This window comes from Phacochoerus africanus, chromosome 2 (assembly GCF_016906955.1).
Source record: "Phacochoerus africanus isolate WHEZ1 chromosome 2, ROS_Pafr_v1, whole genome shotgun sequence".
Taxonomy (NCBI): Eukaryota; Metazoa; Chordata; class Mammalia; order Artiodactyla; family Suidae; genus Phacochoerus; species Phacochoerus africanus.
The window spans coordinates 269,738,446-269,758,337 of NC_062545.1; the positions used below are offsets into that span (position 1 = coordinate 269,738,446).

Sequence of the window (19,892 nt, forward strand, 5' to 3'; positions counted from 1 at the left end):
CTGGGGCATTTAATACGCAAGAGTCTGCTGTGTTCTGTAATTGAGCAGTACTTACCGTATTTGATCTGGAACTTACAAAATAAGTCCTTGTCAGAGAATAAAAACACAACACAGCTTGCCCACCTGATGTCTGAAGTGCCTGGACCTCCTGGGAATCCACGAGAGCCCGAGGATGTGAGTACAAATGCCAGCGCCTTCCTTACTGGGCCGCCCAGTGCTTCAGCGTGGCCGCGGACGTCACCACCCGCCACCGCAGGGTGTGGCTTTCACCCGACGGTAGCTAGATGCTCACCCTCGTTTCCCTTTCACACATCCTCACAAGCGGCTAAAGAACAGGACAAAGTCCTGGGTACCTCTTCCTTTAGGAACTGGCTCATCAATGTGTGTGTGTGTGTGTGTGTGTGTGTGTGTTTTCTCTGCCGGAGTGTGTGTGTGTGTTTTCTCTGCCGGAGTGTGTGTGTGTGTGTGTGTGTGTGTTTTCTCTGCCGGAACTACTCCTGTCAAGTAGGGAGAAGAGAGATCAAGTGGTCAGAGGACTCAATGTATGGGCTCAATGTCCCAAGTCAATTTTAGTAACAAAACCTGAGTCCTTCTGCCAGTCTCCCCACTCTCCTTTGTTGGGAGGAGGAGCGGGGATGCACACACAGGCACAGTCAGACAGACAGACAGACAGACAGACAGACACACAGGCCTGCAGGTCCACAAACAAGCTAACAGCATCAGTGAGGCCACATGAAGAGGTTTGCATCTGCACTGCACTGTCTTATAAGTAGATGGTAACAATCTCTTTCAGATGGATGCAAGTGTCCCAAGGTCAAGGTCCGGGACCCAGCATCTGGATGGATCAAGAGAGCCTCTAAGCCTGGGCTCAGGTGGGGTACAGAGGCAAGGTTTCAGACGTCCCGCTGGATAGCTTTCCAAAAACAGACACTCCGCTTTATTTATAAAAACCCTGAGGTCAGTTTGCCTGGGCCCTCAGACTGATCTTTCTTTTTTAAGGATGGAGGAGGATTTGCTTGATGACTGCTTTTACTCCCCGTAAAGCCTCCTTGGAGCTCTGTTTGCAAACCTTTGAATACTCTTTAATACTGGTCTTTCACCAGGAGTTGATAAACCCATTAAGAACACATAAGTGAATGCTCATAATCTATGAAAACGGGATATTGAATTAAACCATCAAATACCTTCAGGTTTAAATGAAAACTACATAAAAGCATTTCAGCCATCAATTTGACTATCACTTCTAGCCAGTATGAATTCTGCTGGAAAAGCTATTTTCGTGCAGATGTGGAATTCAATGGGAAAGACTGACTCGTGTACCAACATCAATCAAAATGTCGACTTCCCTGGCAGCTCTCAACAGTGAGGCAGGTTCAAAGGTCACGGGATAAAGAAAAAGCCAAGCTCTGGTTCAGCTCTAATATCTCCTCGGTAGAAGTCTTGCAAAAGTACCCCCTTCTGTATTAGCCTTGCTTTCATTAATCTTCTTGCCATCTTCTTTAACTAGTCATGCAGAACCGCTCGATAGCAAGACGTATAATGGGGAAGGCCCTGTGCCTATTACCGCGTTAACATTCTCTTAAGCCCCAGTGCAACAATGGAATGGGGAGGCAAAGGAAATCTGCGACTGCAGGGTGCAGTGCAGGCAATTCAATTACAGCCTGGGCTTACCTATGTACTTCTGACCTACGAAACACAAGAGGCCTTTGTGTCTAACTGGCTCGGCCATTAAGGATGCTGAAGATCACAACGATGCTGATCTTTTCTATTTAAGCTAAATCAATGTGGACAAATCATTATTCAGCAGCTTTAATTTAATTAGTAAATTAAATACACTACTTTACAGATCTTGTCAAGTACTTATGAAAAGAAAGATTCATTTAAGTGTGTGTGTGGGGGGGTGGTCACCAATAGGCCCAGCTCATTTAACGCATAACCTTAACCGAATCTCATCTCAAATATACAGCAGGTTCTATTCACGAGGGCTTAACAGTCTCTTGCAGGGGTTAGCCACCCTCCCAGAGCTCCTGCCCTGTATTCAAACAGTGTTTTTGGACCCAAACACCAAACAAACAATATGCCCTACCAACATAACCTGCATCGACAGAATCCGATTTCCTTTAAATTATACTATTGCAAGAGAACGTAATCAGGTTACCTCTATTATGTTGCTTCCTTAAGATTTTATATTATCTATACTTAATTGAGATACAGAGCTCTTTTCAGCTATAAAGACGACAGCTACTTTATTAAGGTTTAAATCTGATTTCTTAATGACAGGCTGCTTCCTTTAAAGACTCTAAACCTTCACAACCTTCTTATGATAAAACCAGACCTGGCATGGTTGAGTCTGGTGCTTTATTTAAATACAGCCTGAGAGTCCCTGATGGGTGCTAATTTCACAGAAAGGTCCCTTGCTTTTGTTTCAGTGTCGGAATTTGAGGCGGGCACTCACAAGAGCACCCGCTGCATTTACAGCCTGCATCTAGACCCGGATAAGGATGGAGGATTATCTCGGAGACAATTTAATCATGGTAGTTTCTGATATGGAAACATTTTCCTCTCCTATGTGCCGTATACATCTCTGTTCAGTTAAAATGAATCAGAATTAATTCATCTGCCAGAGGTTTGTGACATCCTTCAAAACAGCAAAAGAGATCCTAAAGGAGCAGCAAAATCAGACTGAGAAATCACTGATTTGAATAATAATGGAAGCACACAGCTTTTTTTTTTTTCCCCCTAAATCTAGAAAGGCAGAATTTATTCTTAATTTCTCAGGGCTTTTGATACACTGATTTTTCTCAATTTTTGTAAAGAGTCCATATTTATAGGCACAATTTTTTGAAGGCATGTATCTATTTAGTCATTAAGTTCCAGGTCCTTAAACACTCACAGGGACAGAGCCATAAATCTTCCCTATGAGAACATGGCCTAAGAGGGAGAAGTTAGGGGCAGGAAAGAGAGCCAGAGAACTGCTATTTATGGAGCATGGCTTCAGAGTCTGGGTCTTTCTGATTCCACAATATATGTAATTATGTGTTTCACTGCAGGCACTCTAATGCTCGGTCCCCTTGCCAAGTCAGCTATTCACATACTTTTTGGATATGGCATCAATTAAACTTGAGTTGTGTTCCTTATGACGACCAAATTAATGGTTTGACAGCAGCTTTCTCAATAAACACTGCAAACTGGCCATATTTGAAGGTTTTAAAAACCATTTCTGTTCAAAATTCTGACAAACATGTTTCCAGTAAGACTGGGGACAACTTCATTATCCTCCCAACACTTAATGCCTTTTTGTAAAGAAGGCTGTTTAATAACACATCTGCTCTGTTTTCACAACTAAATTATTCCAGTTGGTCACACGTTCCAGTCTTCGGCAAGACACTTGTGTTGAGAGATAAAAACATGAAAAAGGAAATATATTGCAGAAATCAAAAACCTTATCTACTTCTAGACTCTCTCTCTTTGCCATAATTCATTCAAGAAGGCCCCAAGAATAATTTTTGATGTAAACTCAGCTACAAACATACATCACTATGCTGATAAAAATCACAGGCTAAACTTATGAAATATAGTGACTTTCATTTCTTTAGTGCTGTTAAAATAACTTTTTTCTAAGGTTCAACAGACATAAAAGATAAAAAGGGTTACCATTAATCCTTTAAAAAAGAAGAAGCAGAAGAAGAAGCCCTGTAGGTTAATTCTGTGGTCTGATGATGGTCTTGAAGATGAGCTTTTTAGATTAAGTCAATGAATTAATTTGATGAAGATACTGGAAATCATCAAAAAAAAAAAAAAAAGCATCAAGCCAATTCATTTAATACTCTTTGTTCGGGCATTTTATAAGATAAATTTTGTTGAATAACTTTTGGTTTCCAAATTCTGGCCTCATTAAGATCAATTTCAAGACAGCAAACACTCATTGAGGACAGCTCGGCAGGCACCATGCTAGGGAATGAGGCTGCGGAAGCCGGTCTCTGGTCAATTCGTTCAGCATGGAGATGGGGTGGGAGAGACGGGCAGTGTGTGAGGCGCTTGCCCAGAGGTATGGGCAAACTCCTGGGGGCAAAATTACAGAGAGAGTCTGGCACTGGAGCCAGGCCTTGAAAAATGAGTGGCTGGGGGTGAGGAAATGGAGGTGTCCGTAAATTAGAGAGAGGGTCCAGGTGGAGGTGTGTTCCGGGAATGGGAACAGCAGAAGCACAAAATTCAAGGTGGGTTTGTGTGCAAGCAGCTCACAGTGACCACGGTCCACGTTCAGGATGGGAAATTACAGGCTACGCGCCTGGAGTAGTGAATGTCTGCGGAGGCCGTGCTGAGGAGTCTGAATTTTATTCTGAGAGCTTGTAACTTTCAATTTTTTTTTAAATGGCGAAATCCTTTTCATCGATTGACCTTTTAAGTGCAGAACCCTCAAACTGGCTGGAATTAAATGCAGAATCATTTGGTGGAAGTGGGGGGGCCTCAGGCCCAACTCTGGCCCCGCCCCACGAGAGGCCCCGGAGGGCCCCCCGAGAACCCTGAGCTTTGAGGAACATGGTTGGAAGGCCCTGTGGGAGGGGACAGGGACTCAGGACGTGTTTTCCTGGGGCTGAGTGCCTCTCTGTTAGGGAAGTGTCAGATCTAGATCAGTTCTAGATCTCTGGAGCCAGAGCGAGAGGGGGGAACCTCAGTGAGACCTACACGGGCAATTTTCACACAGGACCGTCCAGCAGGTCTAAGACTCTGTTGCTGGAGAGTCACTATTGAAATGGTGGGGCCCACAGCTACTCTGGATCCCTAATGCTGGGAATGTGGCCTCCCTCTCGGAGAGGACTGCTAGTTCTTGACCGAAAGACCTCAAGAGATGACCGGGAGGTGGTAGCTGTGCCTCTTTCCTTGAGTCCCTACTAGGCTGGGGGTGTTTCATCCTCTACCGGTCAGTGCCTGCATCTCAGCCCTCCGCGGCACAGTGAGTGTCTTGGTGTGAATGTAAGCGAAATCTGAATCCTGTTTCTAGGTCTCTCCCTAACCTTTCCACTCCAGCTCACTCCCCTCTGCAACATCTGAGTGACTGCTTTCATCTCTCAGAGACATGGAATATTTAGAAAATGTTACTTTTCAAAGCATCCTGAGTTCTTGGGAAGAAAGATGCTACAATGACATCTTTATTGGCGGACTAGCTGGAGTGAGAGGGATCAGGACGATGTTTATCTAAAGGCAGAGGGGATCTGGCAGCCTTGGGGCAAGGGCCCCAGCGCAGCCAGCGATCTCCTCACCGCTCCTGGCTGCCACCTTGCAGAGCCGAGGCCTCACGGGACGCAGGAATGGTGGGAAGGGGGGCGGGTGTGGCTCTGCTCCTTTCCCCTGCCTGGCCACGTCCTCCCTTCTTGCTAAGCTACGTGTAGGGTAGAGTTGAGAAGAGGAGGTTACATAGCCCACTGTGACTGGATCTGAGGAAACAATTAAACACCCACCCATAAACGAGGCCGTGGGGCAGGTGCCTAGTCTATAGGCCCAGTGTGTATTCTTTAGGCCCTTGTTTAGTCAGTTTCATCACAAAAACTTAAGCCATGTTATAGACACTTGCTGGCCTTTAGATTTCTCTCTGCTCCTCTTGAGTATGTTGTTCCTTACATCTGCTCTCCAATTTAGTGGACACTGGAATAAAGGGGGTGAACAAAAACTGGCTGCTCGGGTCATACTCTGAATTACTGAGTCAGAACCTCCCGGGGGGGGGGGCCTGGGCAGCTGCATTTTAAACAGGCACTGCAGGCAGTACTAGTAACAAACCAGATGTAGAGAGCCACTGTTTTACAGTGTTCTCCAGACAACTAACAAATCCGTTACAGTTTAAACTTCTTTCTCCTACGGAGGAAAATCAGTGCCATCTGAGTCCTTTCTGCCTCTTGATGGGACTGAAGTCCAAAAAATGATTAATTTAAATGCTACACTCAATTACTTAACTGCGAAAGTATAATAGACTTTGTGCTTTAATATACACCCAGACTGTATCTACTTGGGTAATTTAAGCAGAGGAGTGCCAACCCAGCAGAGCTCTCTTCTGCAGGACCAGGCAGGAGCTTAATTACGAGCTGGTAGGTCATGCAGCTGCCAATAAGCTGGAGGGTGCTGACACTTCCGGCGTGATGGATATCTAAATCTAGTCTTCAGCTGCCACAGGAAATCCTCCAACTTCCTTCGATCTGGCAAGGAAGGAAGGAAGGCAGGCAGGTCCGGGTCTGACTGGTCCAGTCCCCCACACAGGAAAGAGGAAGGGAGCACGAAGTGAAACGAGGGCTCTGATGAGTACAGATTCGCATCAGGAATCTGGCCCCAGCCCCCCGAGGGGGTGCTGCCGAGGTCAGGAGCTGCTCTGAGGTTCCCTGCTGCCATCAAGACCGAACAGAACAGGGGCCCATGTCAGGCTCTGGGCACCATAATACAATCCCATTTGATTAAAAGAAATTTCTGGTAATGAATTAAACAGACCCAAGGAAAAAAGGACACGGTGGCAATATATTCTCCTGGCACCCAGCACACGGAGGGGAAGAGGGGGAAGAGAGAAAGGGGACATAAATAAAAGGGACTACTCACTGGGGCTTTTTTCTTCGGCAAGGTCGCAGGCACAGAGCAGGTCAGAATCGATTGAGATGGGTTTCTGCTTAATCCAAAACTTAGTGCTGGCTTTCTGATTCGTAACAGGGTCTATCTCTACTTTGTCTCCAGAGATACCTGTAAGGCCAAGGGGAGGACAAAAAAGAAGCCACAAGAAGTAGGGGTCAGTGATTTCAGTGTAATCGTCGGCCCTGTTCTGCCAATCCCAAGTTGGATGAACATGAGCTCTTCCTTGGGGCTTTAGGGACCGCCATGGGCTTCTAAAGACAGACATAAGGAGACGCCACACAGCACAGAGAAGTTGCAAAGTCTGGTTTCCTGGGTGGCTGAGCTGGAGGCGGTGGGGGTGGGGGTGGGGGTGAGGGTGAGGGAACCAGATGATAAAGTATTAAGAAACACACCTTCTTCGATATAACACAGATACAATAGAGAGTTTACCTACATATTGTTAATGAAATAAACTCTAAGCTTCCTTTAAACGGGTTCTGATCAGTGGTCTTTTTTCTGTTTTGTTTTAGAAGATCTGGGTTGGACAGAGAAGGCTGTAACATCATTTATGCCTAAAGAGCTAGGCTACCAATGAAGTTTCTGATCTGGAAAAATCTTACACACTAAAAATAGCAAAAAAAAAAAAAAAAACCTCTCCCTAAGGAATTCTCTGACACTAAATAATTATCCACATTGTATTGAAAGGAAGCCATAGGTGGATCAAAGGATCCTTTACGTAAAATCTTCCAAGTTCAAGTCTCAGAGCCTGGCTTCAGGCTGTGGAGGTCACTGCTTCTCTGCGGAGGGAAAGAGAGCCCTGGGTGTGCGCTTTAGGCAACAAAGGCTTTCTGACGGGATTCCAGGATCTTAACTACTGGGACTTCAGGTTTCATTTTCAGAGCTGTGGAAGACAAAACGCACTGCACGGTGACTCGGAGCAAAGGTGTCAGGAGAACACAGCTCACGCCAGGGATGGAGGGTGTCCGAGGATGACTGTGCAAACACACGGCAACTGCCCTCCTGGAATCACCGAGCAGAATGTGCCCAGCCTGACACACAGGAGCGAGGCTGGGATGCTCCTTTTCTTTCCACTGAAAATTGAGGAATCTGTTCATGAAGTGAAACAAAATCCTTCAATATACCTTCCAGAGTGGGCCCCAGATGGATTCTTAAAAGTAATTAATTTGCAGGCCACAGTTTAAAGGTCAGGGTCAAAGTGAAAAAAAAAAAGCTAAATGAAGTAAAAATCTAAGAAATAAAACAATCGAATGTACATACTGCAACACAAAAGCCAGCCAGAGTTATCAACATATTTCGTACTATGGATCACCTTCAGAAGATTTTACAAATAATGTGAGAAAACGCGATGGGCCCAAAGATACGACCGATAAAAGAAACAAAGAAATTAAAGAACAAAAAGCCAAAGAACACAATGACCGCGGTCAGGCCAAATTTAACATTAATAAAGAAAACGGACACAAACAAATCCTAGTGATTAGGTCTGCCACGCACTCACACACTCCATGTGTTTCTGTTTTATGTTATGAATAAAGAAATCCCAAACCAGCAGTCAGACAAAGGCGGGAGACTGGAGAGCCCGCAGCAGGGTCCCCTCTGCTGCCTTTGAAGGAGACACGGGCCGTTCAGTGGCTTAACCCTGGTCATTACTGTGTGGTCTTTGGAAAAGACGAACAATTGGTATTTTTTATTAAGCGAACGCTGGAATCTGTCATTAGACATATTTCAGGAACACCATATTTCAATTAGGCATAATGTCATAAGCCCAATTGACTCTGGACGTTCGGGTCTAGATGATTTCAGGAGGGCGAGAATGTATCGGGAGACCGATTTTATTACATTTCACTTAAAATAGATTACGACTACCCTGCTACACTCTTCCCTCCAATTTGGTCATTAATTGTTAAAGATCTGGACATGTCTATAGTTCCCTGAAAGAAGAAAACCACACCATGGCTTGTTGGTAGCAAGTGGTTTTTCTTTTTTTCCCCCGGTCTTCCCTTCTTCTGCTTCTTATTTTGACATTTATAAAAGTCAAAATGAGCAGAGCGAGATCAATGTGCAAATGTGCCACATACCTCTTATGTGGAATCAACCTTGCCCTACCTTCCTTCCTCAGAGAGGGAGGGGGAGAGGTATCATCAGAGAGACACGGAGTTAAAATTTTGTTCTACGGCCCTGCAACTCCTGAAGCCGTAGTCAGTCAATAGTGTTAATGTAGCTTGTTAATTTGATAGGATTTGTCAGGTAACTCCACTGGAAAATTATATAAAACTGTTCCAGATGAAAAGATGATAGTGACATGAATTAAAGTGATAGAACAATAGTGGAATATAAACCAGAAATGACACCCAAAGTGGCTGTTGATTTATTGCCGTACTGAGTTTGGTTCTGGGCTCCCATGTATATTAGTGCTACAAATCTGGGTCCATTTAGCAGAGGGATGCGCATACATACATCACCAGCTCCTGCTCCAAGCCAAGGTCACTCCCCATTGCATCAATCTTTTCAACAGAGCCTACTTCACGAAGCAGGACTTTTGTAACCATCTCAGATGTAACAGACTCTCGTCCTCTTTCATCTTTCTTTTATCATGTAAAGTACACTTTAACTTCTATTATTTTTATCTGCAAATTGTTACTGCATAGTTCATCCATTATGGGCTGTATCTCCCATCAGTTGCCTAAGCTCTGCTCGGCCACGAGAACACCCAATGACGCCCTTTCCTAGGGCTGTTGTGCAGTCACTGTTCACGGAGGGGAACCCCAAGTCTGCGGTTTGGGGATGAAGATGTGGGAGGCGAATGCATGAAGTTCAAGAGAGGCAGGCAGGTGGAACACCATTTAAACAATTGGTGTATTCCAAAAAAGTTGTGTGTAAATCAGATTTTTTTCTGAATCAAATCACACTTTCCACTGACTTCCAGTTCCAGAGATACTTTATCTTCATTTTGGATTGATCTGTAATTGGCAGGGGCTCCCGGCACTTTAGTTTTAAGTTTCTCTGCCCTGCAGGCTTTCAGTCAAGTAGTTAATGATCTGTAAAACACGCGCCTGCCTAGAGGAGTCACTATTTAAAGAAACCTGTAGGGGAATCTTTCCTGATGGGAAAAATCCTTTTGTACATTAAATAATCTCCCCCCCCTTGAGAGGTGAGTCCCCGCTTCTTAAAGCAGGGCACACGGGACCCTGTCTGCTCTTGCTGGGCAAGTGGCAGCCCACTGTCGGAGCCCATTTTCCTGAGCACAACTAGACCCCGCTGCTGAAGATGGAGTCCATGGCATCCAGCCTGGATGCAAACAGAGACTTCTTCTGGCCCCTGCCTGGGAGTCTGAGGTCTCCTTTTCAGCTGAAAGGAGGTTGCGGCCTGATGGAAAGAGGACCAGTTAGGAGGCTGGTGCCACAAGCTAGGTCAGGGGCAGAGAGCGGCGGTGCATTAACTGGCACCGATGATGTGCCAGAGGGGTTAGAAATCCTTTGTGTGCCTTGATTCAAATCTCACAACCATCTTAGGAAGCTGGTTCCTATGTTTATTCCTATTTTGTAGATGAGGAAGCTGACACACAGAGAGGTTAAGTAACTTGTCCAAAATTACACAGCTAGGAAGTGGCAAAGCTGGCATTTGAAGAAAGCCCAGGTTTTCTGGTTCCAGAATCTGTCCTCCCAGCCACTACATTATTCTCAAGAACTGTGCCAGCCGCTTTATATAACATGTCCTAGGGGAGGTGAAGGTGCCTGTCTAAGGCTGGGCAGCCTTTAGGTGGGAGAGCCATTTTCAGACCCAGCACCATCTGGTTCCCAAGCATGGTACCTTCCATTAATCCGCACGTCCCCATTCAGGTGAGTGGAGAAGATGTGGTAAGAAATTCTGCCTAACTGGTCTTTAGCCTCCTCTCTCAATTTTTACCAAGGAACAAACAATACTCAAATGTGCCAACAAATGCTCACCTACTTTTGTTCATACATGGCAGCGTGGGGCACGAAATCCTATCAATATTCTTCTTTTTGACCACTGGGCATGGTTTTGATTTCCTTAGCTGAAGTTTTTGTGTAAAGTCACTGAAGCAAAGGCAGAGGCATTCCTTAAAGTGTCATTTATGCACTATTTTAAAGTAAATTCAAATTATAAACACATGCCCAAGAAAACAAGGGAAGCTGGCTTCTGTTAAGTTTACATTTTTCCAATGTAAACAATAGAGAAATAATTAATACAACCACAACGGAATACAATGAAGCCACAAAAAACTATGTACAGGAAAAGCTTTGACTTGGAAAAATTCTTATGACACTAGGTGAAAAGGACAGGAAAAATATTTACAGAAAAGAGGTCAAAAAGGATATGCTTCAAACTAGTAAGAGCAGTCAAGTCACCTCTGGCCAGTGGGATTACATCCTTTCCTTTTCTGCATTTTTCCAAAGTAGAAATTTCACCCCAAATAAAAACAGCTGACACTTTTTGGAGGGGAGGGGTTTCCTACTTCAGAATTCAGTTCCTTTTCCCAACTTTGAAAATGCAAGGAAGGGGGTGTGTTGACTTCTACAACTGGGGATCATGAAAAGTGATCCTAAACTGAAGACTTCTTCCATCTAGCAGTTCTCAAGTACCCAAGGGGCTGAGCTGCGAGGAGGGGACTTGAGCAGCTACATTATGCCCAGCCTGGTGCCACCCTGGCAAACCGTGCCAGGGAGGCTCCACCGTAGCAGCTATGGCTGGTGAGAAGAGGGAGGAGGGGGCGGGCCTGGCTCAGCCCCTACCCTTGGAAACAAGGGAGGCCATTTGTCTCCTTTACCAGCTCTCCTCCCCAACCCACTATCCAAAGCCATCCGTCATGACCTTTTCATGCTCCCACTTCTGACAGCTTCCAGATACAGTGAGTCAAACTTCACTGGAAGCAAACTATCACACCAACTGTCAAAGGCAGAAAACACTGCCTGATTGCTGTCCTACATCAAAGCCAGCATATAAATCCTCCCTTAACAAGACAGCTCAAAATAAACAAAAATGCAACCATAACATATATACAACTCTCTGGAGAAACTATTTGTCCAAGGCTTTGGAGCTATCACAAGGAGATCCCTTGTCTGTCTGAGCTAACCCAAAGATGTCCATACAAGGAAATGAGCATTGTGTATCACGTGCTAACACAGACCGGGTACCTTCTTTGGGCAGCCTATGCTGGTCCTCTGCCGCAACTTACTGAGAGCTTCTCACATCTCTGTCAGGAAGGCAGTGGTAGCCCAGTTTATATTTAAAGGCAGTAGTTGAGAGAGATAAGCGTTAGTGGACTTTGGAGTCAGAGTCCCGAGTTCAGTATCAGCTTCTCTACTTTCTAACTAGGTAACGCTGGGCAGGCTGCTGTGAAATGGTGTTGGTAACAGAACCTCATGGGCTTGTTATAAGATCAAATAAGACTTGTAAAGGTGCTTGGAATATTGCTTAATCCATAGCTAGGGACATACACTACTACTTCTCATGCCTACTACTGTCTGGAGCTGGGCACTGGGCAAGGGGATGTGATGTGGGCCCAGTGATGAGGGTCGGGGCAGGGCAGGGAGCGAAGGAGCCAGGGGAGGGACATGAACAAGGGACTTGTCCGGCCCTAGACTGGGGTGGGAGTGGGAGGCAGTTCTCTCAGGACCCACTCTATGCTCCACTCCATGCCCCCCTCCTGGAAGCACCAGGATCCAGAACGACTGTCCAGCCGGGGAGACCAGTGCTGTCCTCTCCACGAATCTGGGCAATGACCTCCATCGTCAAGAAGGCATACGTCTTCTTGATCCTGGCAACCACAAGTTCAATCCAACATCAGCAAACATGTTCTCACACCTGGAAGTTGTAGCAACGTTTGTGCTAGGGAACCCCTGCCCCCTGAGGTCCCCAGGTACTTAATCTGGAGCTCCCCATCCCTCTGGTGTCATCCTGGGTAAAATTCCTTCTCCCTCCCTGAGCCTGAGCTTCCTCCTTTGTAAAATGGGAAAAACAACAATAGCTTCTCCCAAGGGGTCATGAAGGTAGACCAGCCTAAACATGTAAAAAACAGCAGCGTGCCTGGCACCTAAGGGCTCAATTATTGTTAAAATTATTACTACAAGTGGAGGTCCTGTCGTGGCGCAGCAGAAATGAATCAGACTAGGAACCGTGAGGTTGTGGGTTCCATCCCTGGCCTCGCTCAGTGGGTTAAGGATCCGGTGTTGCCGTGAGCTGTGGTGTAAGTCGCAGACACGGCTCGGATCCCGCGTTGTTGTGGCTGTCGCGTAGGCTGGGGGCTACAACTCTGATTGGACCTCTAGCCTGGAACCTCCATATGCTGCAGGAGCGGCCCTAAAAAGCAACCCCCCCTCTCCTGCAAATTTTTAGTAAAAGTGGCCTCAGAAAGGTGAAATGACCTACTTGCTCAGGGTGAGTCAAGTTAGTAAATGGCAGAGCTGGGGCTGAAGCCCAGGTCTATTGGACTAAATCCAGTGCGTGTTCCAACCTGTCGGCTTCCTACTGTCCAGGAGGAGCACGCCTGACGTTTAGCAGCCACCCTCCCCAACAAGGCCTGCTTAAAATGCCCTTCTAAGCAGCTGAAACACCAGTCTGGCAAAAATTAAGGTATTTAACCTTCCACGCCTCCACGTATTTCCCAAGTTATCGTTTATTTGCTCAGACGTCATGAGATACGGTTCATTCATCAATTTCCTACAGCTTCTGAATCTAAGACTACAAAAGCCCCACTGCTGTTAAATCCTGGAGTAGCTTTTTATACAAATCTACAATCCTCTTGTCTTCAGGTTACCTAGAGCCTCGGAAAGCCTGGAGAAGCCCCTGGGGAGTGCCACTGAACAACTCTTTGCCAGAGTGGATTTTGCTGAATCTATAAAGCCAATCGATAGCATCCACAGAGCAGGCACGGAAGACTTTGAAACTTTTCTGAATTTACACACAGGATCAGACACACCAGCTGTTTGGGCTTAATGAGACCTCAGAGATCACCTAGTCTGGGGCTTTCATTCTCCATATGAAGAAATTGAGGCTCAGGGTGGGGATATGACTTGTCTGATGTCACCCAGTAATGACAGAGCTATAACCATAATTCATATCCCCACACTTCCAAGCTTGGGCTTAAACAGCCCAGCTCGGTCTCAGCTGTGCGTTATGTTTCTACAGTGGGTATATTCACACAGTGATCAAATACATTATAGCACAAAAAGCACTGCCTCCAGGAATATATTAGGGACCCAAAAGATGTGACAAAAATCCCATTTGGGTCACAACTAAAATGAGACCCAGTAGAGCCTTACACTCTTGAGATCAAGTGGTTCTGTGAAGTGGCTAACCACCCAAAACAGTTTGGGAATGAGAGCTAAAAGCTGCCCATTCCAATGTAATTCTAATGTTAGATTCTAATGTTAATTCCAATTCTAATATAAAGACTTGGGAACAAGTCTGAGTGTACCTGACTAGACTGTTATCCTTGGATGGCAAACCGAGAGGCAGCCCGACCACGAGCGAGACCGCGACTGTGCACCAGCCCTCAGCAGAGCGCTCAGCACAAGGGCAGAGCTACTAAGTGAGACCTCTGATGACTCAATCCCAGTCACACCCGTCCTTGGATGAGGGCTAAACTCTTGCTGTCGAGAAGGCAGTTGCAAAGATTCTGTACTGGGGCAGTTGGACCCCCAAACTAAATATTCTCCCGGTAAACAGATACCTCAGGTGAGCTTAGCATGTCAGGAAGCAGTAATGCTGTTTCACGAGAGAGTTTATAACAGCCTCTGCAGAATGGGGAAAAAATGAGAGGTCACCCATGTTCAGGCCCTGGTGCAATGTTGGACCTCAAGTGACAAGATGAGGACGTGGTGAAAAGAATATAGAATCCTGGAGAATGCTCACATATCCTATTCCCATTAATTCCACGACATGCCAGTGCTTCTCAAGTTTTTCTAATTCTGAATTCTTTCTCAGCCATCTGAGGAGCCTGAGATGACTCGTCAGGGATTCTCAAAAGGGTGGATCTGGGAGCAGAGAGGAAAGCAACAGTCAGGAAAAGCCCCTCGAGTTTCCGACATTCTCCGGCAAGGGATCTTCCCACAGCCTCATCACTGCGTTAAGCACTGACGTGGTAAAGAAAGTTTCTGGAGGCAATCCTGGTGGCAGCTGTCCCTTGAAGCTCATTAGGAATTGTTAAACCCTATTCCAAATTGTGGGTCACACAAATGCTGTCACAATAGGGACAGAATAATCATTTAATACGAGCATTTATTACTGGTCTATTACCATGAATACTGGAATCCTAGGATCTGCATTCTCAAATTACTCAACGGACCCAGGGGTTTTGGAGTTAAATACAATGCAGGTCTCCACAGGAACTATGATGTTCTTTGTGTCTCTGAATGGAGAAGGGTATCTCCTGAGTATTCACTGTGAAATGGGGGTGTGGGAGGAAGGTCAATCCATTTCTGAGAACACGCATTTCCAGATTATGTAATTACTTGAACTGTTCTCTGTAGGTACCCCATCAGAAAATAAGAGGGCCACGTATTTTATTCATACAGCCAAACGGAACTACTTCCAGGGTCCGAGTGAGCCTGAGGAGTAATAAAGTCCAGGCCACAGCTGCTGCTTTCACTCATGGAGTCTTCTAATGTGTCTCTTAAGTCTGCATCTAGAGTAAAAAATAACATTGCAATAAGGTTGTCTTTGAGGGCTGGCTTGTAGGTATTGACCAGAGAGTTAAATAACTGCAACGGGATAAACCAAGAAAGACAAGAGATGGCAAATAACGCTGCCTTCTCATCACACGCAGGCGCAGGGCAGACATTTTTAATCCATCACAGAGTTTGTGTCGCCTTCAGACACCACCTGAGATGCTACTCCAGCCTGATGCTCTGGGCAGCCATCACAAACTTGACTAGAGTTGGTTTATGAGATGAAACCTCTTTGCCCTCTTTAAGATATGTGCTAGTGTACTTGATACTTCAGATAAAAAAAAAAAAATCTGTGATCACAAGTGTTAAGATTATACATATGGATTGTTTTTTTTTTTTTTTTGGCTGCAGCCATGGCATGTGGAAGTTCCCGGGCCAGGGATTAAACCCACACTACAGCAGGAACCCGAGCCGCTACAGTGACAATGCTGGATCCTTAACCCAGGCACCACAGGCAGCTCTACACCTGGACTGTTGTATGAAGAGACAGTGGAGGTAACCATGGAAACTTTATAATACAGTCTTTATCTGTAAATCTTATACAGAATTTGTATATCCTACACAGAATTATGTTGGGTTATACAGGCAATATAACAGAGATGGAAATCATGGTACATTATGTATTCAGTGACATATCCCTTTGGTGACATGGGGATGGTCAACTGACAAATGGTAAAGTGAAGGAATCAAGTTATACAGGTGGCATGGCTATCAAAACACTTCTTAGCCTGAGACCTGTGCTGGGAAAACCAGGCTGACCTGTCCAATCAGTAAAAAACAAAACAAAATAACAACAACAAAAAAAACCCCTGGACAAAGAGATAAGGGGCAAGAAAGTCCTTTGAATACTGTGAGATTGCGTTTTCCAAACCCCACAATTAAGGAGATATTCTGAGGAGTTCCCGTCGTGGCTCAGTGGTTAACAAATCTGACTAGGAACCATGAGGTTAAGGGTTTGATCCCTGGCCTTGCTCAGTGGGTTAAGGATCTGGTGTTGCCGTGAGCTGTGGTGTAGGTCGCAGACGTGGCTCGGATCCTGCGTTGCTGTGGCTCTGGCTTAGGCCGGTGGCCACAGCTCCGATTAGACCCCTAGCCTGGGAACCTCCATATACCGCAGGAGCAGCCCTAGAAAAGACAAATTAAAAAAAAAAAAAAAAAGACATTCTGAGCCAGCAGATCTTGTATGAGGCCAGGGAGTTGGAGATTCTGCACACGGTCATGGCAGGAAACACTGCTTTAAGGTACCACGTAAATGAGAGGCCTACGAAGAAGTGCTGGCCCTCTCTGCCTCCGTACCTGGGTTTGTGGGCAGCCTCTTGGCTGCTGTGTCCTAAGTCAGCTTCTGTCAGTCAGCCAATGCGAATGTCCTGATAGCATACTCTGGGCTTCCCAGAGCACAGGCGGCACTCACCATCTGACCCGCTTAGATTCAGCTATTCCAAACCCACTTCAACCTGCCAGCCCCGGCGTGTCTGGGCAGCACCCACGTCTTCATGCCTGATACCATGGTCAAGCGTACAGGAGCTCCGGTTAATGGGATAAATCTCAACTTGGTATAGGCTCAAGCAAAGTCTACATTTAAAGGGCATCTGTACTTTTAGGCCCAACATGGAGGGGAAGCAGGTAAGATGAAGTATCCAAAAATATTTGTAAGACATACAGGAATGTTTAGGCATGATGGCTGTGCTGGTCAGTTTTCAAGGCTGGCAGAGCATGGATGGCAAATCGATTTCCACTGAAGAACCAGTGCCAGCTGATCGGGAGGAGGCTCTTTATGGCGCAGTGTTGGGAACGATTCTGAGGTGAGGTCTGGGCCCAGGGGGAAAACGTGCAGGGATAGATCAGAGGTGTGAAGGGAGGATGGAAGAGCAGCACACACGCCACACTGACACTGGTCTCCAGAGGCTGAGGGAGGGAGAAGAGTGAGGGGCGTGCAGAATTTCTGGAACTGGCCAACCAGAAGCAATCACGTCCTTGCTGAAGGCACGTCCTTAATGACTGAGGTATTTGCCGTGTGATGGATTTAGTGTATGGGATTGAGTTTCAGTCTCAGTTTTGCTCCTGGGACTGGATACCCTACTGTCTACCTGACGGCTGAAGGGAGGGAAAGAGAGTTAGTACTTATGAAGTAATAGCTGTGTGCCAGTCAGCACGACGTGCTTTATAATACGTTACTTTATTTCATGAAGTCCTCCAAGCCTCAGTTTTTTGTCATGAAATGGGAGTAACATCATCAATCCGCTGTGTGCATTAAACACGGCAATAAGGGTGAAAGTTCAGACCACAAACTGCTACAGAGGTAGAGCAGGAGTGCAATGGCCATCCGCATTCAAGGGGCGATCAGTCGTCAGCCGCAGGACAGCCTCCGTCTTGGGTTCTGATCTCAGCTTCATCCCAGTTTCCTCACATTAAAAAAAATGGAGGTAACATCAAAACTATCTAATAAAGTACTATGATTAGAGGAGACAATGCATATAAAAGAGGGATCAGCAGAGCTCTTGGCACATAGCAAGCATCTGACAAATGGCAACGGCTTTTAAAAATTATAATTCTTGTTAATATTATTTAAAAAGATCAGATCTTTGCTCCAGGTTTCATTAACAGACTCCAATCGCAGTTTTCAATCGTGTAAAAGTCTGGTGGAAAATCGACTGAATTTTGGGTCATGCAGATCAAAGTCCCCTGACTTTCTCAGAAGCAAATGGCAGGCGGCGAAACTGGGATACCAGCCACGCTTACTCGATCAGGAGGCAAGCCTCTACGGGGCCGACGCGCTCGGCCCGGCGAGCCTCGGCTGTGTGCTCTGTGTGCCGCTAACTCTGCATGGACAGGGAGTTTTCTGTGGAATCAGCAGGGCTGCTGGGTAAATGCCACACACAGACGCTTACCACTTAGAAGAACTTGCCACAGGGGGCGAGCGAAATCTCTGCTCTGACTGACACAGGATGGACGAGCGGAGGAGACCATCCATCAGTGTCAGGAAAGATCTGAAGCACCTGGCTAGTCAGTTGAAATAAAATAAATTATTTACTGATCTCAGAATCCAGCTGCTCACTTGAATGCCCATAAAGAGTGTGCTGCTTGCTGCCCTGAACTCTGCAGTAGATGCTGTTTCAGAAAGAAAGACTTTCTGGACGGCTTCGTGCAGGCTGTTTAGAATGGAAGGGTGTGATCATCTGCTTTCCAAGGAGGAAGTGAGGGTCTGAATACAAACCGGAACTCATCTACACGGGAACAGGAAATGAACCTGTCTTTCCACTGCGTGATATGGTGCTCATGGGCACAGTCTGTCTGACTGTCAGAAAATTCCCTGCGACTAATTAGTGAAGTTTTTGCTTATATTGCTAGAGATTGAATTTCGATTCATAGCAGAAACAAATGCTCTGACGACATCCATTTTAGAAGTGCGTCAGAATCGTGACTCTCCACCAGAGGGCGCTGTGGGTGCCACTGGAAGCATCCAGAGGTGCCACGGACCGGCTTCTGGTCCCCTCACTTCTGAGAGCCACCGTGGTAAAGAGAGGTACCCGCATTACTCTCAGCATCCACTTCCACCTGCCAAGTCTCTGTCGTGGCTACAGGTGAAACTTTGTCAACAGGGCCACTACCTAATCCGAGTGATCTGGTTAAATACTTTCAAGATGGTGGGCTAGGAGAGAAACCAATGAGCAAAACAAATGGTAATGACTGTGATCACCACACCACTAAGATAAGCTACCACCAGAACACAGCGGCCCGGACCACTTTCACACACAATCTCAAAGGTAAACATTATAATTCCCACTTCGGAAATGACAAACATTAAGACTGAAAGGGGAGTTCCCATCGTGGCTCAGCGGAAAGGAATCTGACTAGTCTCCATGAGGATGCAGGTTCGATCCCCTGGCCCCACGCAGTGGGTTAAGAATCTGGCATTGCCGTGAGCTGTGGTGTAGGTCACAGACGCGGCTTGGATCCTGTGTTGCTGTGGCTGTGGTGTAGGCCAGCGGCTATGGCTCCGACTGGACCCCTAGCCTGGGAACCTCCAAATGCCATGGGAGCGGCCCTAAAATGACAAAAGACTGAAAGGGGAGGGGACTTATCTAAGCCGAAATTGCAAATAAGCGGTAAAGCTGGGAGTCAAACCAGTTCTTGCCTGTAGAGCTTGGGCTCTTTGCACTGATTCTTCTGTGAACTTTTTCCTCTGTCTGAATATACTAATCAGAATCGGATGAATTCAAGTTTGGCTTTTTGCCTCTGGAAACCATCTGGGGAAAAAAAAGTCCATCCTCTGTTAGGGAGGAGATGCCCTCAGGTTGGCTAGACTAGGGTTCTGCCCCTGATACCATTACCTTCCTACCCACTGTGTGAGCTTGGGCACGAGCCTTCACCTCTCTGCACCTCGCCTACATTCTCTGTCAGATGGAGACAGCAAAAACATCTGCCTTTAAGGCGGGTTAGTAGTGCAGGTGAAGCACTTATGAGCCAGCACAGTGCCCAGTGCGTAGTGGACACCTAAGATGACAGCCATGAGGACGACGACGACGACGGCCTATGAATATCGTGTGGATCACTACGACTCTCCTTCCAGTCCTGTGAGGTTCAAGTCAAAACAGA

At 46.2% G+C, this 19,892-nt stretch overlaps 1 protein-coding gene across 9 annotated transcripts in view; it reads right to left on the reverse strand.

The window, feature by feature from the left end:
* The window catches only part of MAPKAP1 (MAPK associated protein 1), a 249,495-nt gene that overhangs the window by 22,344 nt on the left and 207,259 nt on the right, over positions 1 to 19,892 (reverse strand). For 6 of the 9 annotated variants that reach the window (XM_047768406.1, XM_047768405.1, XM_047768414.1 and 3 more), the window contains one exon: positions 6,580 to 6,717. The exons of 1 other annotated variant lie outside the window; for it this stretch is intronic. In XM_047768406.1, the coding sequence (XP_047624362.1) occupies positions 6,580 to 6,717 (138 nt within the window). Of the gene's footprint in view, positions 1 to 6,579; positions 6,718 to 16,476; positions 17,699 to 18,184; positions 18,297 to 19,315; positions 19,544 to 19,892 lie in introns of those variants that run through there. 2 more of the 9 variants (XM_047768408.1, XM_047768410.1) reach the window with 2 other exon arrangements.